The sequence below is a fragment of the Strongylocentrotus purpuratus genome, unplaced genomic scaffold (genome assembly GCF_000002235.5).
Source record: "Strongylocentrotus purpuratus isolate Spur 01 unplaced genomic scaffold, Spur_5.0 spur5_scaffold_19, whole genome shotgun sequence".
Taxonomy (NCBI): Eukaryota; Metazoa; Echinodermata; class Echinoidea; order Camarodonta; family Strongylocentrotidae; genus Strongylocentrotus; species Strongylocentrotus purpuratus.
This window is the reverse complement of record NW_022145604.1, coordinates 3,384,897-3,402,543: the sequence shown is the minus strand read 5'-3', so window position 1 is coordinate 3,402,543 and position 17,647 is coordinate 3,384,897. Positions and strand designations below refer to the sequence as shown.

Here is a 17,647-nt window from a genome sequence, read left to right as displayed (position 1 = left end):
GATCGCGTAGACAATAATGCAATTAAATTGTACTACATATATTTATCTTAATTTGATAAATCAAACTGTTTCTACTTTACCCAGAGTCTATGTATATATCCTTTGGTCATGAAAGCGTAGTGAAGGGCTTATTGTTATTATCACAATCTTGTTCTCAAACAATCACTGTCGCTAAAAAGAGGCGTTCATTAATCTACCATAAAAATGGCAGGTATTTCAACATAATAAAAAAAATTGACTATTGGGAAGAGGAAAAACAAGAGTTGGGTATCCATTCGAATTTTGGTTTATATGAAGAACTTTTAATTTGAAACCTGTTTTGTATGTGAATGGCCTTGAGACAAAAATTAATCAGATTTTTACCTGTACAAGAAGGAAATATGGCCCTTCTATTTTTTGCTGTTTGGTGATTCCATCGGTAGTTCGTATCCTTTCCACAGAAGTAGAATTCCATGGCCCTCTCAGCAAAGCCGTAACCATGGCGACAGCTGATGGTGCAGTTAGTCATCTCTGGATGCTCCTCGCAGTGGAGGTAGCCCCTGAGTGGTCTTCTAAGTCTGAGACAGCCTACAGAAGGAAATGTATATATAATTAAATCCCATACAGTTTGATATTATAGTTTAATCCACAATGCAATGAATTACAAGGTAATATAGCCTATAGTAGCAAGAAACAAATTGAATCCATTTTTTTGCAGAATAATCATGTACAAAATAAAAATTAAAAAAAGAAAACAATTTGTAATTTTTATTCAACAGGTTCATTTAATAAGCCTGTACAATATTCTTTTTTTAAGAATCTAAGAGTAAACAATTTGGGGCAAGCTGAGCTAGGAGGCCAAGCTGATTCATTTAAATTAAATTTTGGAATTTCTGAACTCCAATGGGAGGGGAAGGGGAAGTCCATGTAGTTTTAAAAAGGTCACTTTTACAAAATTATAAAATCCACTGAGACTAATACTGGATATATGCTCACGAAAGTTATGTAATCATTATTCATGTATGCACCTGTGATACATTCTATTGAACACAGGTGGAAGTAATCCTTTCAAGAGGGCAAACAAAGAATCACCTCCATGACTTTAGCTGTGATTATTCCAAAAGGCATAAAGTGGGATTTAGCTATATTTAAAAGATCTGTGGATACTTGGGATCATCTGAAATACATGCTAACTACCAAATGGTCTTTTGTTTAGGTTCCAGTCCAATATTTGTTTTACCTGGGCATTCAAACGCATTGCATATTCCATCCTGTTCAGCCTTCCCTGTACAGTTCAGACCTCCTCCCTGTGGAGCTGGGTTGGTACAGTCCCTAGTCCTGGACCGGGTACCACCTCCACAGGTGGAACTGCACTCTGTCCACAAGGACCAGTAGGACCAGGCTCCATCAACTACATTGACGAGGGCAAGGATAATGACAATGACAATGTGAATGACCATAATAATTTCAATTACAGTGACATGAAAATATATAACATAAAATAACACAACTACAACTGTGGCAATGATTATGAAGGTGTTTAATCACTATGAACTTGAGAAGAACACCAACACTGGTGATGATACTGTCACAATGACAGTGACAATAAAAGCAATAAACAAGTTGAAAGAAAATAAACAATTTTTAGGAGCCGTATCTTAAATTACTGTTTCAAGGAATGAACCATTTGCAATAGCATATGTTTGTAAAGAATCACAAGAAAATAGCTAGTCAACTTGCACCAAGTTTCCGGATGTAGAAAACCTTGTAATGTTTCTACATTTTTTGAAACAATTACCTTTTCTAGTTTCGCAGAACTGCCCAGAGAATCCTTTCCTGCACAGACACTCAGGGGCTCCCTCTACTGTTTGACATGAGGCTGCATTCTTACATAGTCCATCGCTGCACAAGTCTTGTGTGTCTGTACACAGTTCTCCTTTATAGCCACTTTCACACTCACAATGAAAACCTTCTAGTTTGTTTTCACAAGATCCATGGATACATGGGTTCGACATGCACTCGTCAACAGCTAAAACAAGGGGAATTCAGATTAACAATGAGAAAGAAAACAGTTTACACTTCATATATGTTGTATATGCTAGCCATTTAAAAGCGATAGTTTGAGGCGTTCATTTTTAAAGCTATACTATATGGAATAAAGTTTTAGCCTAATTGAATACCTCATAAAAGAAAAAGGTTAGTGGACAGTAGGAGTAACAAATACTTTGTCAGTATGAATTTATTTACTTTTTTTTAAAGACTCTGCTTATAAATTACAGACATATATGGAGTTTTACTTATATGTAAAAAATATTCTAACTTATATGTAATAGATATGACACCTGCAATGGTCAGCATATGAGAGCAACAGTGATCAGAATGAACCAGCCAATTGTATAGAATTAGAAAAATAAATGTACCAGTGATGGTTTCTGGTATATAAAACATACTTCTGTTGATACTGTTGTCAGTTCATCAATAAACATCCTAAATATTACAAACACATGTGGCTTTAAATAGGTCCTTTTATAATTGCAGAGGTTGATATTACATTAAACTTCAAACTTAAAAAATGTATGGGTTTTGGTGGTGTCATGGTAAAGAGGTTCATTCACTTGACTCTCAATCCAAGGTTAAGGGTTCAAATACCAGCCCAGCACTAACATCCTTTGGCAAGACATTAATCCATTTCTGCAATCATTTACCCAGGGGTGAATGGGTAACTAATGCTAGAGGGCTATATTTTACTACTTGGGTGTGGCAGTGGTACTGCAGCTGGAGTACCAGGAGTACTATGGCCCTGTTTCATAAATTTTTTAAATAAAAAACAACTGCCAAATATGTGCACAGCCAATCAAAAGCAAGGATTTTAGTAGCTATAAATATTAACATAACTTAATATTTAAAACAAGTTTTATGAAACAGGGCCCAGGAGTGTCACTAAAAAAAAGCCATTATCATTATTATTCTTAATCTGCCAACTGCATCATAACAGTCACTTAGTTAACATGCTCTCGCTACAAAAAGTTATTAACTCACCGTCACACATGGATGGGGATTCTATCTGAGTGGATGTAATGTTTTCTGATGACACCATGTCTGTCCATGACACAATGTCACCAAAGAGGGCGGGCTGGCAAGTAGATGATATTTCCTCTAAGGTTTCCTCCTCCAGACGAGAAGCCCAAACATTGATACCACTCATGATGACATAATCTAGAGTTTGACACAAAAAGTACATAATTGCATAATATAGCATAAATCTATATATTAAAAGAATAAAGAAATATCATCATCAATAGTGAGTGATCTGTCAGTTTATGACAGGTTCAGTGACCCAAAATTCTTAAGTGTCTCTTTAAGTTCCTTGGTCTTGAGCCATCCGTTTCAGCGTTTCATACCCTGTTGCTCCACATTATGTGATTACATCGTCTAGAAAGACTTTACAAGGTCTTCCCACCTTCTTCTTTACATGAATACGATCTCCTATGACTCTGATCATCAAGCCCTTATCAAGCCGCATTATGTGTCCAAGCCATTTCTTCCGTCTTTCTCTTATCGTTTGAATCAGCACCCGCTTTTCTTGAGCTCGATGCAACACCTCTTCATTTGAAACTAAATAGATCAAATATAAAAATGCAATATATTTAGATCTTTCTTCAATAGTGCTTACCTTTCTGTTCCATGTTATCTGAGCCCACCACAATATATCCTGGTCCTACAACCCGAGAGGATGGCATGGTTCTATTCCTGTATACAGTGTTTCCTTGATCAACAGACAGGATCCAGATGATTTCAGGTTCAAATGTCCATTGAAGACTAACATGATGCCAGGCATTGTCACACAGGGAGGATCCTACATTGTATGACGTACTAAATGGAAAAGAAAGAATTATTTGTATTTAAGCATTGATTTCATGCATGAAAATACTCAGAAAGGCACAAATAATGAGGCCAGCCAAGATTTGCAAGTGCTGTTACCTCTGTTATCAACCAGCCCTGTAAAGGGATTCTTGCATTTGATACCATGACAAATGTGAGAATACCTGTTACTCAAAGAGTATGAAGAGTTTGAGGATCCGAGTACGTACCCCTCATCTTCAACGAGGTTTGTACAAAATGCAAAGTCTTTTTAATTTTCAAATACAACTCTAAATGGAATCCTTCTCAAATGTCAATATACACTGAGATTTCTTTTCAAGCATTTCTCAACTTTCCATAGTAGGAAAAAGGTAAGGAGCACTTTAAATGGAACCAACAAATGATTGAGTTTACCTTTTACTTAAGAGTTTGAGGCTGCAGGGATTAGAGAGTGAGTACTCCTCATCTCCAACGATGTATGCAAAGATGTGAAAATCTTGCGGCGCGTGCAAGATGCGTATCCAGGCAGAGATAGTCATGTGACTGATATCACCTGACTGAACATCAGCAAAATGTACTACTTCAGATTCAGGGTTGAAGATGAGGTCAAAATCAGAAGGAAGAGCTGTGAAATAACAACATATTGGATTCAAACAAATAATTGCTATAATATAAAGGTTTGTAGAAAATGGCTTCATCATATATCATTAAATAAACATCCACATTAATTTCCAAAGCGAAGTTATTTCACTTTACATAGATGTACATGTAAAATTAATAATCACCTAGCCTATTGGTCACACAAAATGAAGGAATCATTAGTACAAAAAGATACTTCATACTTTATATACTACATACTAGCAGCAGATCGAATCAAAATCTAAAATGTATACCAAACTCTGATCAGTTAATCCATTCAACAGAATAACCAGATAAAACCCCTACCCGATGAATACAATTTAGTTGTCAGCATGTACAATGAAACAAAAATCTATCTTGAAGTATTAAAGAGAGCTCATTTCAGTACATAAAGTGCACTTAAGTTACGACAGCTAAATCATCGAGATAGAACATGAGGAGCCAAAACAATGTAATAACATATATTGAAATTGATATTGATATTAGTATAGTGTATATCATATTTTCATCTTATTTGACCAAATTATAGTGATACATCTAGATTGTTCTATTATGTAAATTTTGCATACCATATGAGATTGCACTGATTGTGACCAAACCATTTAACCATGTAAAATGTACACTGAACAAATAATCGTAATGAAATACAAATGATATCAAATATCTATGCATTTTTAAAAAAAAAATTCCCTCGATGAAATATCAAAGTTGGAGGTGTGGCCTATGCGGGGCAGCGGCCTTATCGCTGGCAAATACTGTACCTGTTTCACATAGTAATCCTGTGTAACCAGGAGCACAGTCACATACAAACTGAGTGAACCCTTCCACACAAGTCGCTCCATTGAGGCAAGGGTTGCTCCCGCACTCCATGCTGGCCTCATCACAATACAGTCCTCTGCAATAGTCAATTAAACATTTGAAATAGAAATGGGAACATATCCATGGCAAGGAATATATCCACATATAGCATCACAATACAGTCCTCTGCAATAAGTCAATCAAACATTTGAAATAGAAATGGGAACATATCCATGGCAAGGAATATATCCACATATAGCATCACAATACAGTCCTCTGCAAAAAGTCAATCAAACATTCGAAATAGAAATATGAACATTCTAATAGCAAGGAATATATCAACATATAGCATCAATTTGGACAAGGGGATGCTTTCTAATCCTCTTAATGCAGTGCAGTCCACTGTATTTTAATTACATGCAATTAAAATGATAATGTGGACATCTCTATAGAAGTGTCTCGTTGTATTATAGTATCACATAATGGTAACTCTTGTTCTTATTTTGACTGGATTTATACTGAAGCATCCCAGTTGGCAATAACGAAAATGAAACAAACATGATAGAAATCAACAAAAACATGATTGTGTGTATTTAAAGAATTTATAGCTTGTATAAATTCTTCTTATTTGTAGACATGTTAGACATGTTTAATGTTATACCCATCATTGTATAAAGTGCACTTCGAAATACAAGAAATTCTTGAATATTTACAGACACCATTATAATTTTACTTTTATATGCTCTTGTTAATCCAGTCATGAAATGCACAAGATGGAACCTGTATGTTACCTGAAGCCAGCGCCACACTGACAGATGTAACCACCTATGGTATCCTCACATGAACCATGATTCAAACAAGGATTTGAGCCACATTCATCTATGTCAGTATCACATAATTCCCCAGTGTATCCTGCAGGGTAAATAGGAAGTCAAGATAATGAATATAGTATTAATAAAATACAATAATTAAAGATAAGTAACATTAATTAATGCTAACAGATTACGGGGGTGCGATTTGAAAGTGCTTAAGTTGATTTCCTTGCTCTTTGAATTTATTTGAGATTTCAAAGACTGTTAAATTTATAATATAATTGAGGGAAGTTGTCTTCTGGTTAACTTCTAATTTACATGAGCATTCCTGCTACAATTTATGTCTGTTTTCATTAAAAGCAATGCCTAGTACTAACTTTAAACAAATGGCTGGTAATGCATTATTCTCTCACCATTAGAGCACAGACATGCGAAGCCAGACACCTGATCAATGCAGGAACCATTGTTCAAACATGGCTTGGATGAACAATCATCAATATTCATCTCACAATATGTTCCGTTGTATCCTGGTGGGCATTGGCAGATAAAGCCACTGACCTGCCAAACAGAAAGAATAAAAATGCAATAGCTCTGTCGAACAAACACACAATCAAAGAATATGTTGACCTGTATGAGTACGATAATCATTGTCTGTAAACTGTTTATTTACCAATAGTGATAACGGGCACATTCACCTGTACGCCATGAGTGCTGATTGGCACAAACAATAGGCAACACCTAGCAAAGTTTTTGTTGCATATCATCACGTAATTCCCACCCTAATTGCCTTCATGAGAAGCCTTGTATCACCTGTAAACAATGGTTTGGTTTGGTTTGATGTTTGTTTTACAAGACTGCTAAGAAAGCAGATATACACATGTATTAGTAAGCAACCACGGGACCGACAGCTTTAAGTCTACTCTGAGGGACTTGGTAATGAGAATTAATTCCTTACCAAATAGCACCAGTGCATCGACTTGATTTTAACCCATGACCTCCCAGTTACGAGACCACTGCTCTACCACTGAGCCATATCATCTCCTTATATAATAGACTTAACATGAAATTTTGAGATAGTCGAGATGCCTTTGGTAAAAAATATATCTTGATAATTACAGCATGGGAGAAGGATTTAACACGAGTGGCACATAAAGAGTTCACATTTACTGGATCTGACCTGTGCTTTAAAGCCCATATGTACTAGTTTACAGGAGGGATTAGACCACCATGCAAGGTCACTGACAGGTGGTTATCTCATCAAATCAGCTCTCACTTAACATAAGAAAAAGAGGGTCATGGGGGACCAATGGTCACCGATTGGGCATTTTTTGCTATATAGAGGGCGCAAGTAGCTATAAGTAGTGGAGTGGGCCTTTAAATTTGAATCATACCTGGTCTAAACAAGTAGCACCATTCTCACAGTCATTGTTCACACAGTCATCCACATCCCTCTCACAGGCTTCCCCTGTGAAACCTTCTAGACAGGCGCATCGGAATCCCCTATCACCATCCTCCTTGCATGAGCCTCCATTAGTACAGGGATGGGAGGAGCAGGCTGGGATCACCCGGAGCTGGCATTGGATTCCTGTGTAACCAGGAAGACATCGGCAGTGGTAGCCTGCAACTTCATCAATACAGGTAGCATTGTTTTCACACTCGCTGTTAAAACAGTCGTCTACATCAACCTGTTAATAAGGAATGAAACATGGGTATCAAGACCAATTCCAAGTAAAATAGGACATTAACCCTAATATTTGATTTAAGTCTGATCATATCAAATTCGGTGGGTAAATCAAAATGTAAGTATCTAAATTGTCCCAAATCTGCACAAAAATATTCACACACTCCTGAATATCGGAATCTGCTTAACTTTGAAGTCAAATGTAATGTGCCTAGACAGACTCTCCTTACCATGCCATTCCTTACATAATAAATCAATTGAAATATCATTACAAATCCGCTGCACCTTACCTCACAGTTTGTTCCATTGAAGCCTGAAGGACACTGACATGTATAACCCCTTGGTCTATCGGTGCAAGTCCCGTTGTTCAGACACGGAGCACTGATACACTCATCTTGGTTGGTCTCACAGTGGATCCCACTGAAGCCCTCATCACAGAGGCACATGTATCCATCAATATGATCAAGGCATGATCCTTGAATACAGGGGAAGCTAGAACACTCATCAATGTTGACTTCACATGTGGTACCGGTGAAACCCGAAAGGCAAGTGCAACTTTTGGAGACAGAGAGGATATTAAAACATAATTACACATTTGTAAAGATGGAGAAGAGAGTCGGGACACCTAATGCTACATCCCTTAGAGCGCCAAAATGGCAGCTGTGCTAAAGCTGGGTATCAATTGTGGAGCGCCAGGAGTGTGAAGTCTGACAGACATGAGTGCTATAAAGAACCCACTCTTATTATTATTGTTATTATCACCTTTTTCAAGAAAAATATAACTGAATTCTTGTGCACACATAGAAACAAACAGGTCAGTGATTTGATTGCAAAATAGTTACATTCCACAGATTTGATGGCAAAAGAATCTTCTGACCCACATTGGTATTAATGCATGAACATACTCACGTGAAACCAGTTTGAAGACTGGTGCATACACCATCGTTTAAACAGGGTTCGCTCAGGCAGAAATCAACTGGGATGTTGCAAACATCACCTTGGTATCCTTGGAAACAGTCACATGACCAGGAGTTAATCCCATCATCACATGTCCCGTTGATGCAGGGACTGGAAAATCAAATAAAGTAAACTATTCAGATTGCATAGATATTGGGCACAAAGAGGAGTACATCCATAGAATTAAATCTATGTATGCATGTAGCTCTATAAGTAATATTATTTTATGTAGTCAATGCCATTGTGTGGTAGGGGATTCTTAACTAAGCCAAATGGGATTCTGTGAGGTAATATCAATTATAAAAACTCTGAAACAAATGTCAGTTCAACATAATACTTCTCTTTAGAAAGTGTAAAGTAATTACAACTAAAACTTGAAGAAATAACATCATCACTCAAACTGAATAAGCCCAGAAAACTTGCTTTCCTTTTTGGTCAAGACTTCCCGAACAAATTTGTAATAATATCCTAGAAATAGAAACCTTACCTTGACAAACAATCATCTATGTTTTCTTCACAAGTGGGTCCAGAGAATCCAAGTGCGCATACACATGAGAAGTTTCCTATCAAATCCAGGCAGGTTGATCCGTGAAAACAGGGCTCACTTACACACTCATCAATGTCTATTTCACATTGCGACCCTGGTTACACAAATGAAAGTGAGGATCACAGGTATTTCAAATGGATGACATACATTGAAAGAAATTCATGAAATACTACTCTTCATCTCTACAATATATGTTAAAATGGCAATGGCCTTACATGTTACATACATATACATTAGCTGTACGAAAGGAACAAGCACTTTGCATCTACCATTTATCTTTTTCAAAGTTCAAAGTCTGTGAATGACTAGGAATCTTAGAAATTATGGGTTCATTTTCTAAGCAATAGTTGCATTCTAGATCCCTTTTGCAGTGGAGGCAAAATTGCTGCTCTTACAATCAGATTACTGACTACTATTTCTAAACTCCGTAAATAATAACTTCTGAGCAAATATCTACCAAGGTAGATGTTCATGAATCTGTGGCACTTTTATCTTGCATACCTTGGAATCCAGAGACGCATTGGCAGGAGAAAGTTTCTCCCCTGCTGATGCAGGTTCCTCCATTCAAACACCGCCCACCTCCATCACAGAGGTCCACCGCATCCAGACACTCCTCCCCAGTCCTGCCGGGTGGGCAAAGACATTGGTAACCACCGACCTTCTCCAAACAGGTGGAATTAGGCCCACATGGGTTACGGGAGCACTGGTCGATATTATCATCGCAAGTTGGGCCTGTGATCAAAACAACGACATTCATATTTAACCTATTTGAAATAAATTATAGTTTGATGTTTACCATTCTTTAAAGCATTTTTAAAACCCATAAATCAACTGAATTGAAAAGATACATTCTAACAAAGGTGTCTGTTAATACAGAAATTATATTAATTTTATTATAACGATTGTCTAAAGAATACCTGAATAAAAAATCTTCCTTCAGGTTATTTTGCAGAGTTACTGAAATAGAAAAAGCTTTAATAACAATAGGCATATGCATGTAACTACCTTAATATTTCAACACTGATATAGTAAACCCTGTATTCTTGTAACACTTGATTAATAACAGGTCATTCAGTTTGTGTAAAGAAATACTCGTAACCAGCAATGATTCACAAACCTGTAAACTCTTCAGTACAAGTACAGGTAAACCCATCCACATCATCCAGACAGGTGGCTCCATTAGAGCAAGGACTTGATGCACAATCATCCCGATTGACCTCACAATCGCGACCTATGAACCCTGGTTGACATTCACATGTATAGATATGAGAAACGCCCTCTCCTGTCCCAGCCTGACACGATCCTCCATTGAGACAGGGATCATCATCACATGCGTTTCTCTGTCGCTCACAGAGCTGTCCTGCATAACCAGCTTTGCAGAGGCATTCAAACGTGTCGACGAGGTCAAAGCAGGATCCGTTGTTAAGGCAGGGGTCACTGGAGCAAAGGTCAATATCCACTTCACACTGTGGACCCTCATACCCTGAGGTAGTGCAAATAAAAAAAAATGAATCAAAAATATTGCATGTGATCTGATTTGATTTGCATTTGGTCAGACAATATAATTTGAAACAGATTTTGATGGGAAATGAACATAGTCATAATAGAGTAGTGTTCTTCATATAAAGGTGATGGTATGCCGAGGCAAATTTGACTGTACAAGAAAAAAAACACTCTACCATCATAATGGCAACCACTTCTCTACCTCTATGATAAACACAACCACACTCTAAATATTTCAATATTCATCATTGCTCCAACATCTGGCCTTTAAAGGCCGTCTGTACTAGTTTTACCAGGGGGATTAGACCACCCTGGAAGGTCACTGAACAGGTGGTCATCTCATAAAATCAGCTCTCAATTAACATAAGAAAAAGAGGATCATGACCAATGGTCACCGATTAGGCATTGTTTGCTGTATAGAGGGCGCAAGTACCTATAAGTAGTGCAGTGGGGCTTTAAGTACTGTGAATGAATTTCTGAGAGGTTTACTAACCAGTGCTACAAGAACAAAGGAATCCATTGACTACATCCTGACAAGTCCCTCCATGCAGACAGGGATGGCTGTGGCACTCGTTGATATCTCTGGAGCAGTTCAACCCAGAGAATCCAGGAGCGCAATCACACTCGTAACCACCACCATCCTCCCCATCCAACACACTGCAGGTAGCAGCATTGAGGCAAGGATTTGGGGAGCATGGGTTAAGCACCATGTCGCAGTCATTACCATGGTATCCTGGTAAACACTGACATTCGTAGTGTGTCGCAGAGCTGATGCAGGTTGCATTGTTCTGACATGGCAAGGTCTGGCAGAGGTCAAAAGCTACTTCGCATTCCACTCCTAAACAAAACAAGAACATGTATAATGATAAAGTGGCCTAGCTATTCAATAAGTGTACATACTGTTACACAGTGGTGTAACTACATTAACAGAAGATAACACGACCTCCTCCCCATCCTTAGACGGACTTGCTCTCTTATCTAATTCATTTATCAAGGACTAATTCCTACCATAACACATAACACTCAGTAGCATACTCACACAATTCTTAATGCATAGCATACAGGAGTCTTTACTCTTTTGTCAGCTTACTAAGCAAATAAGATAAAGATACAGAAAACAGGTTCACTATTTTTTTGATTAGCTTATCAAATAAGACAAATAGGAATGTGCCAATGACTTCTACCGTCTCGGTTCCAGAAGAGCTCTACTCACCTGTAAATCCAGGAAGACATACACAAGAATAACTATTGACAAGATCTACACAGGTCCCATTATGTAGACACGGCTGGTAGAGGGCACAATCATCAATATCAATCTCGCAGTCTCTGCCACTGAAGCCTGAAGCGCATATGCATTGAAAGCTGCCTGTGAGGTCAACACAGGTCGCACCATTCTGACAGGGGTCGGATGCACATTCGTTGATATCTAAGAAAGAAGTGAAGTTAGAATATAAAAACATTATAATCTCTACTACTCACCATGTCTTACACATTATAGGAGCCAGACAGTCACTTAAAGAAAAAAATTACATATCATTATGTGTTCACGTAGTGTATACCAAAGCATACGATATAACAATTATAGAACAATTAGTTCACTCACTATTTTAGACATACATTCTTTAATAATTGCTTACAAATCTACCCATAGGTAAAAACAGAAGAACACTGACATTATTTTTTGTGTATTAGTACAATGGTAACCATGAAAATCATGTGTTGTGTATAAAGGAATACTCCATATTTACAAAGAAATGGTCGACACTTCTTGAGCATATTAATCAGCTGTTACAACACATGTACATGTCAAAGGCATCAAGTACAAGAGGAATTCGTTATTACATTTTTGTATGCAATAAATAACAAATCATATATGAGTTCAATTATATTGGGATTGTTACCTGTGCACTCCTGCACTGATTGTGCTCCGCTGCTATTGGTGGAGAGTTGTCCAGGGCAAAGGTCACATGACGTCTGTTGCGCACGACTTTGATAGGAGCCCAATGGACATGGATTGCAAGGATCAACACCAGAGAGGGAGAAGGCACCGGGTGTGCATGGCTCTATTGGGAGGGGAATAACAAATGATGTAGTACCACATATCAGTGTTAATATACCATGTTGTAATGTAATTAAATGTTAAGCACAGATCTTTGTTAAGCGCCTCGTTACAAATTGTTTTATTCACCTGTTACGAATGATAATAAACAAAATTGAATAGCGAATTGCATACATTATGTGTTGTTAGGTAAGACAAGTCATAATTTTCGTTCTACCTAGCAACAATTAATGTATGCAATTCATATTCAGACTATTGAAACTAATATTATTGGTATCAGGTGAATACAATATAATTTGTAACAATGCAATTAAAGAAAGATTGGTGCTTTCAATTATATTACGAAACTGGCCTATCAAAAAAAGGACATTATGATACATCATGTTTTACATCCGTCATATATTTTATATTTGTAATAGCATTACACCCAAAGTACAAACTTGACAATACTGATTAGATTTCCCCATTTTGTGTTTGTTTTCTCTCAACTTAGCATTAAATAATAAGATCAAATGTTATCTCAATCTTCATCATACATTTTTACCTTATACACTGAGAAAGTTATGAAGAAAATTATTGCCTAACTGTAATTTTCCAAGCAAGTATGCATACCGAAATATATCATTATACTTTTAACAAAACTAAAGGCAAAAGAATCATATGAATATTTAAAAGTATTCACATTTGTTACTTACAAATTTCAAGATTCAAGATTTTAAGACATTTTATTTAGCAATCACCATGAAAATATATAAAAATGATACAAAATACAGTATGGAATATAGAAGGGACCCAAAGAAAAGCAAATGTTTGCCTGGAATTGCCCCGAAAGAGAGAGAAGAAACAACAAGAGCAAAACAGAAACCAAGTAGATACAGAGTAAAATGAATCAATAGTAGATAGTTTAGGGTAACAATAACTTATTATAAAAGACACTAAAATTTACTAAAGTTTCCTTCCTTTTGACTTACCCATACATTGTTGCATTTCAATGCAACCAGAAGCCAATGTGGTGGTTCCGTTAGGGCACTGAAGGCACGTAGTGCTCAGAGGGAGAGACTGGTAAGATCCAATAGGACACGGCTGACATGGGGCTACGCCAGTGGATGAGAAATGGCCCGCATCACAGACATCTGAAAAATAATCAACAGGTTATGATAATTAGTGAGGAATTAAACCAATTAAAACATATAAGCAAAAAAGTTATTCGCAATTCAAGACAAGTCGCATAACAAACTTTTTTTTCTTGGGGAAGAAACAAGGTAGTCAAAGAAGTCACTGAAGATAGAGGTGGCAAGTGGTGGGCTTAATGGGTAATTGGGTGCCATCTCCCCAGCAAAACCCATTCTGACATATAATCTGTTTTGAGGCAGAATGGTGCTAGCATTGTTCTAGAGCATGCTTGAATCCATGCCTTTCTGACTCCAAACTGCTGACATCTAAACTACCCAGTGAGCCTAAAAATGTGGTAACCTTTTAAATATTTTTTTTTTTTGTGGTCTTGATCCCCCCTCTCCCCTTTTCTACTCTTCCGGCCAAATAATCTTGGATCGGCTCCTGATGACCATTGTAAAAGCTTTGACTGAATATGTCTTGAAATGCTTCAACAGCTGACTGCTTACCTAAACACTGTGTAGCATTGGTTGACCCTTCTTCCTCTGTCCACTTGCCCTCTTCACATGGGGTACACGCTGTCTGTGCTTCAGAGTCTTGGTAGGTTCCCCTGGGACAGGCCTGGCAAACCTGGGTCACGTTGTCATAGAAGGTCCCCACGATACAAGGAACTGGAAGATAATAACAATACTAATAATAGGTCTTATTACCCAGGGTGGCATCATCAGTATTAATAATGTTCTCCCTGAGGGCCCTGCAATCATATTATTACCCCAGCTTTAGACGAGCTGCTTTGATAAGGCGCGCAAGCATTCAAGTAATTTCTTCCTACGCCGAGATGGATTAGGCCAATTCAAGGAGGTACAACAAGGTTAATGACCAGTAGTCACTCTTGCAACTTATTGGGGGTTTTGATCATCGTGTCATGAATATTGATTTAGAAATAATGAAAAATAGAGATCAAACTTTAAAAAGCTGTAAAAAATGTTCTCACAGATATTCTCAAAAAATGTATAAAAATTATAACAAATTAAAAGAAATAAATAATAGTTGTATAGGCCTAAATGTCTTCATGTGACTATTCTCTGTCAGTACATTGCTAATATTTCACTACTCTGTTGATATTTTGCTTATTTCACACAGTTTAAACTAGTTAAACATAATAAAAACGAATGGATTTTTAAAACTATTTCTGCATCATACCACACTGTAGATCTTGATTGTCCGCTGTGAATCCATCATCGCATATGACCTCTGCATAGTCGTATGTCAGTGACTCCTCGTCCAGGGTGATGTTGGCTCCAGAAACATCTGTGAAATCAGGAAAGGTTCCTTCTATGATCTGATCGTAAAGGATATCGTTCATGGACACCATGATGTCCTCAGCAGCTCTGGCAGCGTCAAAGTTAGCCAGGCTTGGGTCTTGATCGATGTTTACCACAAAGTCCCATTCAATGGACACCAGGAAAGGACTGTCAGCCTGTCGCTTCAGGCGGTGTTCTGCCTGCTCCTCCGTCTGCAATGCAGAATCCACTTTCCCCTTGCTTCTAAAGAGTCTCCTTTGAGGAATCTCTCTACGGCCTCTTCGTCTGACCTCAAGGTTTGGTCCACATGTGACCTTGACATTATTAGCAGTGCACTGGTCAGACTGGGTGCAGACACCGCTGAAGTCAGTTCCCCGAAGGACTCCCAAGAAGGCATTTGCAATTTGGTTCAGGTTGTCCTGCGTGCCACACGCTCCAGAGAAGTATAGAAGCTCATTTGGAAGGTTGCACTGGCCTGGCCTCTTGATAGCTTTTAAGAATGAAAGCACAAATATTTAATCATTATGAAAAAATGTAATGAAATGAATAAAAACATTCAACTATGTCTATAGCCAAATCATTTATTTCATCCTATGGCGAAAAAATCTACCCTACTTTATTCTTGGTACATTGTATTTGGTATACAAGAGTCTCCAAGGTAGAACTCTCACTTTTCTCGGGTTTCTTATTCAACAGTGAAGATTGTAAAACAAAACATAAAGAATGTCAAAAATCAAATGTTCAAGGAGAGTAGTTTCAACATTAAAGAACTGCTGTTAATAGGATAAATTTAAGAAACACAGTTAAAAGGGCTGAAGCAACTCTAAACCATTATGTCCATTCAGCTGCATTTATCCATTCCAAGAACTACAAGATGCATGCATGCATCAACTAAAAAGAATTTTTCTTACGAATACCATCTTTTGTTTTACCTGAGCAATCTGGTACATAGGCATGAGGGCTCCAGAGGCCGCTCCCTCCACAAACATAATGTTCAGGGGGCTGCCGGGATGACCGAAGCCTTGGGATGTCATAGTCGTCACTGCAGAAAATGCTGCAGAATCGTCCATACGCCCATTGGTCACAGGACAATGCTCCGTTCCCAGGCGCTCTCAGCTCATTGCAAGTAACAGCTGAAAAATAATGAAGAAGTTATAACTTTGTTTTCATACAGCGCAATGTTTAAATGAATCATGGCAACATTTAATATTTGTTAATGTTTAATAGCCTTCTTGTTCATTTCGACTGTGCTGACAGGCTAGTATATAGATGGCAGGTTTAAATCCCTCTGGTTCCAAGATTTTATCTGACTTGTTTTTAATTACAAGATCGAGCATGCGATCTCTATTTTACTGGGTGCACGCCAACAATTTCTTTAAAACAAAATTCAATATGTTCAGGGGAAACAGCTGCAGAGCAAACTTATGCAGGAGACTTAAGATCACATCTTCAAGAAATAATATTTACAAACATATCATCTTGATACTTCCTATCAATATATAAACATGAAAGAAAAAGTGCTAATTTCTACAACTTACGTGCAACTGATACAGAAAAGTCACATCCAACCGTTTTTCCGTTGTCTGTATTTGAGGCTAGATAGCTGACAACATGTTCTCCCCATGGGAATGTTGCCATATGGTTGTCATGGTTACTGGTGATGAGGAGGTCATCACCAGTAACTTCCTCAAAGACTGGTATTTCCCAGGTGACTTCGGTCAAGACCTCACTGGTGTTGACATGGATGTCAGCAGGGCAGAAGACTACTACAGGAGGTATTTCATCTAGAGTACAAGAGTCAGTGCAATAATACATTATCTGTTCCATCCACAGCAGAGAACCTGGATGACAACTGACATGTACATACATAACTTAAAATTAACTGAAATGAGCTAAACTGACCAAATAAAAAATTGAAATAGACTGAACTAAACAGAACTAAATAGAAATTAATTTCCATTAAATATTTTAATCTTAACTGAACTATTTGAAACAACACAAAACAGGAAAACACTATGGTAAGCTCCACGTCAAAAACAGAACAGAAAGAAATATGACACATCAAAGAAACATAGAACCGAATTAAAGCAAATCTTAACATATTTGAATGGAGCTACATCAAAATCAAATGTGACTTAAATTTGAGAATTGAAACAATGAATAACCTATTACAAAACCTAAATGTGAGTTTAGGAGTTGTCTTTGATCCCAATTCTAGAGTTTCCTTGGATCTGATTCTGTGTATAATAATTTGATCTAAATCGAACTAGTTAATGCTGAACAAACAAATAATATACATAAGTCAGAAAACAAAGAAAACTGGCTAGAATTGATGTATTCTAAGAAGAACTATCTTTATAAGTTATCAAGATAAATTTGACACATCAATATACC

General features: G+C 37.4%; 1 protein-coding gene across 1 annotated transcript in view; it reads right to left on the bottom strand.

Annotated features, from left to right (window-relative positions):
- Window positions 1-17,647, bottom strand: part of LOC580251 (sushi, von Willebrand factor type A, EGF and pentraxin domain-containing protein 1) — a 32,013-nt gene that overhangs the window by 4,297 nt on the left and 10,069 nt on the right. The window contains exons 14-36 of the mRNA XM_011664840.2: window positions 16,792-17,037; window positions 16,186-16,386; window positions 15,153-15,743; window positions 14,459-14,620; window positions 13,808-13,969; window positions 12,679-12,840; window positions 11,991-12,203; window positions 11,271-11,615; window positions 10,392-10,757; window positions 9,776-10,006; window positions 9,215-9,368; window positions 8,680-8,838; window positions 8,061-8,325; window positions 7,481-7,774; window positions 6,503-6,647; window positions 6,069-6,189; window positions 5,241-5,374; window positions 4,255-4,465; window positions 3,653-3,852; window positions 3,019-3,195; window positions 1,778-2,008; window positions 1,220-1,390; window positions 364-567 (exon numbers count right to left, since the gene is read on the bottom strand). Of these exons, the coding sequence (XP_011663142.2) occupies window positions 364-567; window positions 1,220-1,390; window positions 1,778-2,008; window positions 3,019-3,195; window positions 3,653-3,852; window positions 4,255-4,465; window positions 5,241-5,374; window positions 6,069-6,189; window positions 6,503-6,647; window positions 7,481-7,774; window positions 8,061-8,325; window positions 8,680-8,838; window positions 9,215-9,368; window positions 9,776-10,006; window positions 10,392-10,757; window positions 11,271-11,615; window positions 11,991-12,203; window positions 12,679-12,840; window positions 13,808-13,969; window positions 14,459-14,620; window positions 15,153-15,743; window positions 16,186-16,386; window positions 16,792-17,037 (5,145 nt within the window). The remainder of the gene's footprint in view (window positions 1-363; window positions 568-1,219; window positions 1,391-1,777; window positions 2,009-3,018; window positions 3,196-3,652; window positions 3,853-4,254; window positions 4,466-5,240; window positions 5,375-6,068; window positions 6,190-6,502; window positions 6,648-7,480; window positions 7,775-8,060; window positions 8,326-8,679; window positions 8,839-9,214; window positions 9,369-9,775; window positions 10,007-10,391; window positions 10,758-11,270; window positions 11,616-11,990; window positions 12,204-12,678; window positions 12,841-13,807; window positions 13,970-14,458; window positions 14,621-15,152; window positions 15,744-16,185; window positions 16,387-16,791; window positions 17,038-17,647) is intronic.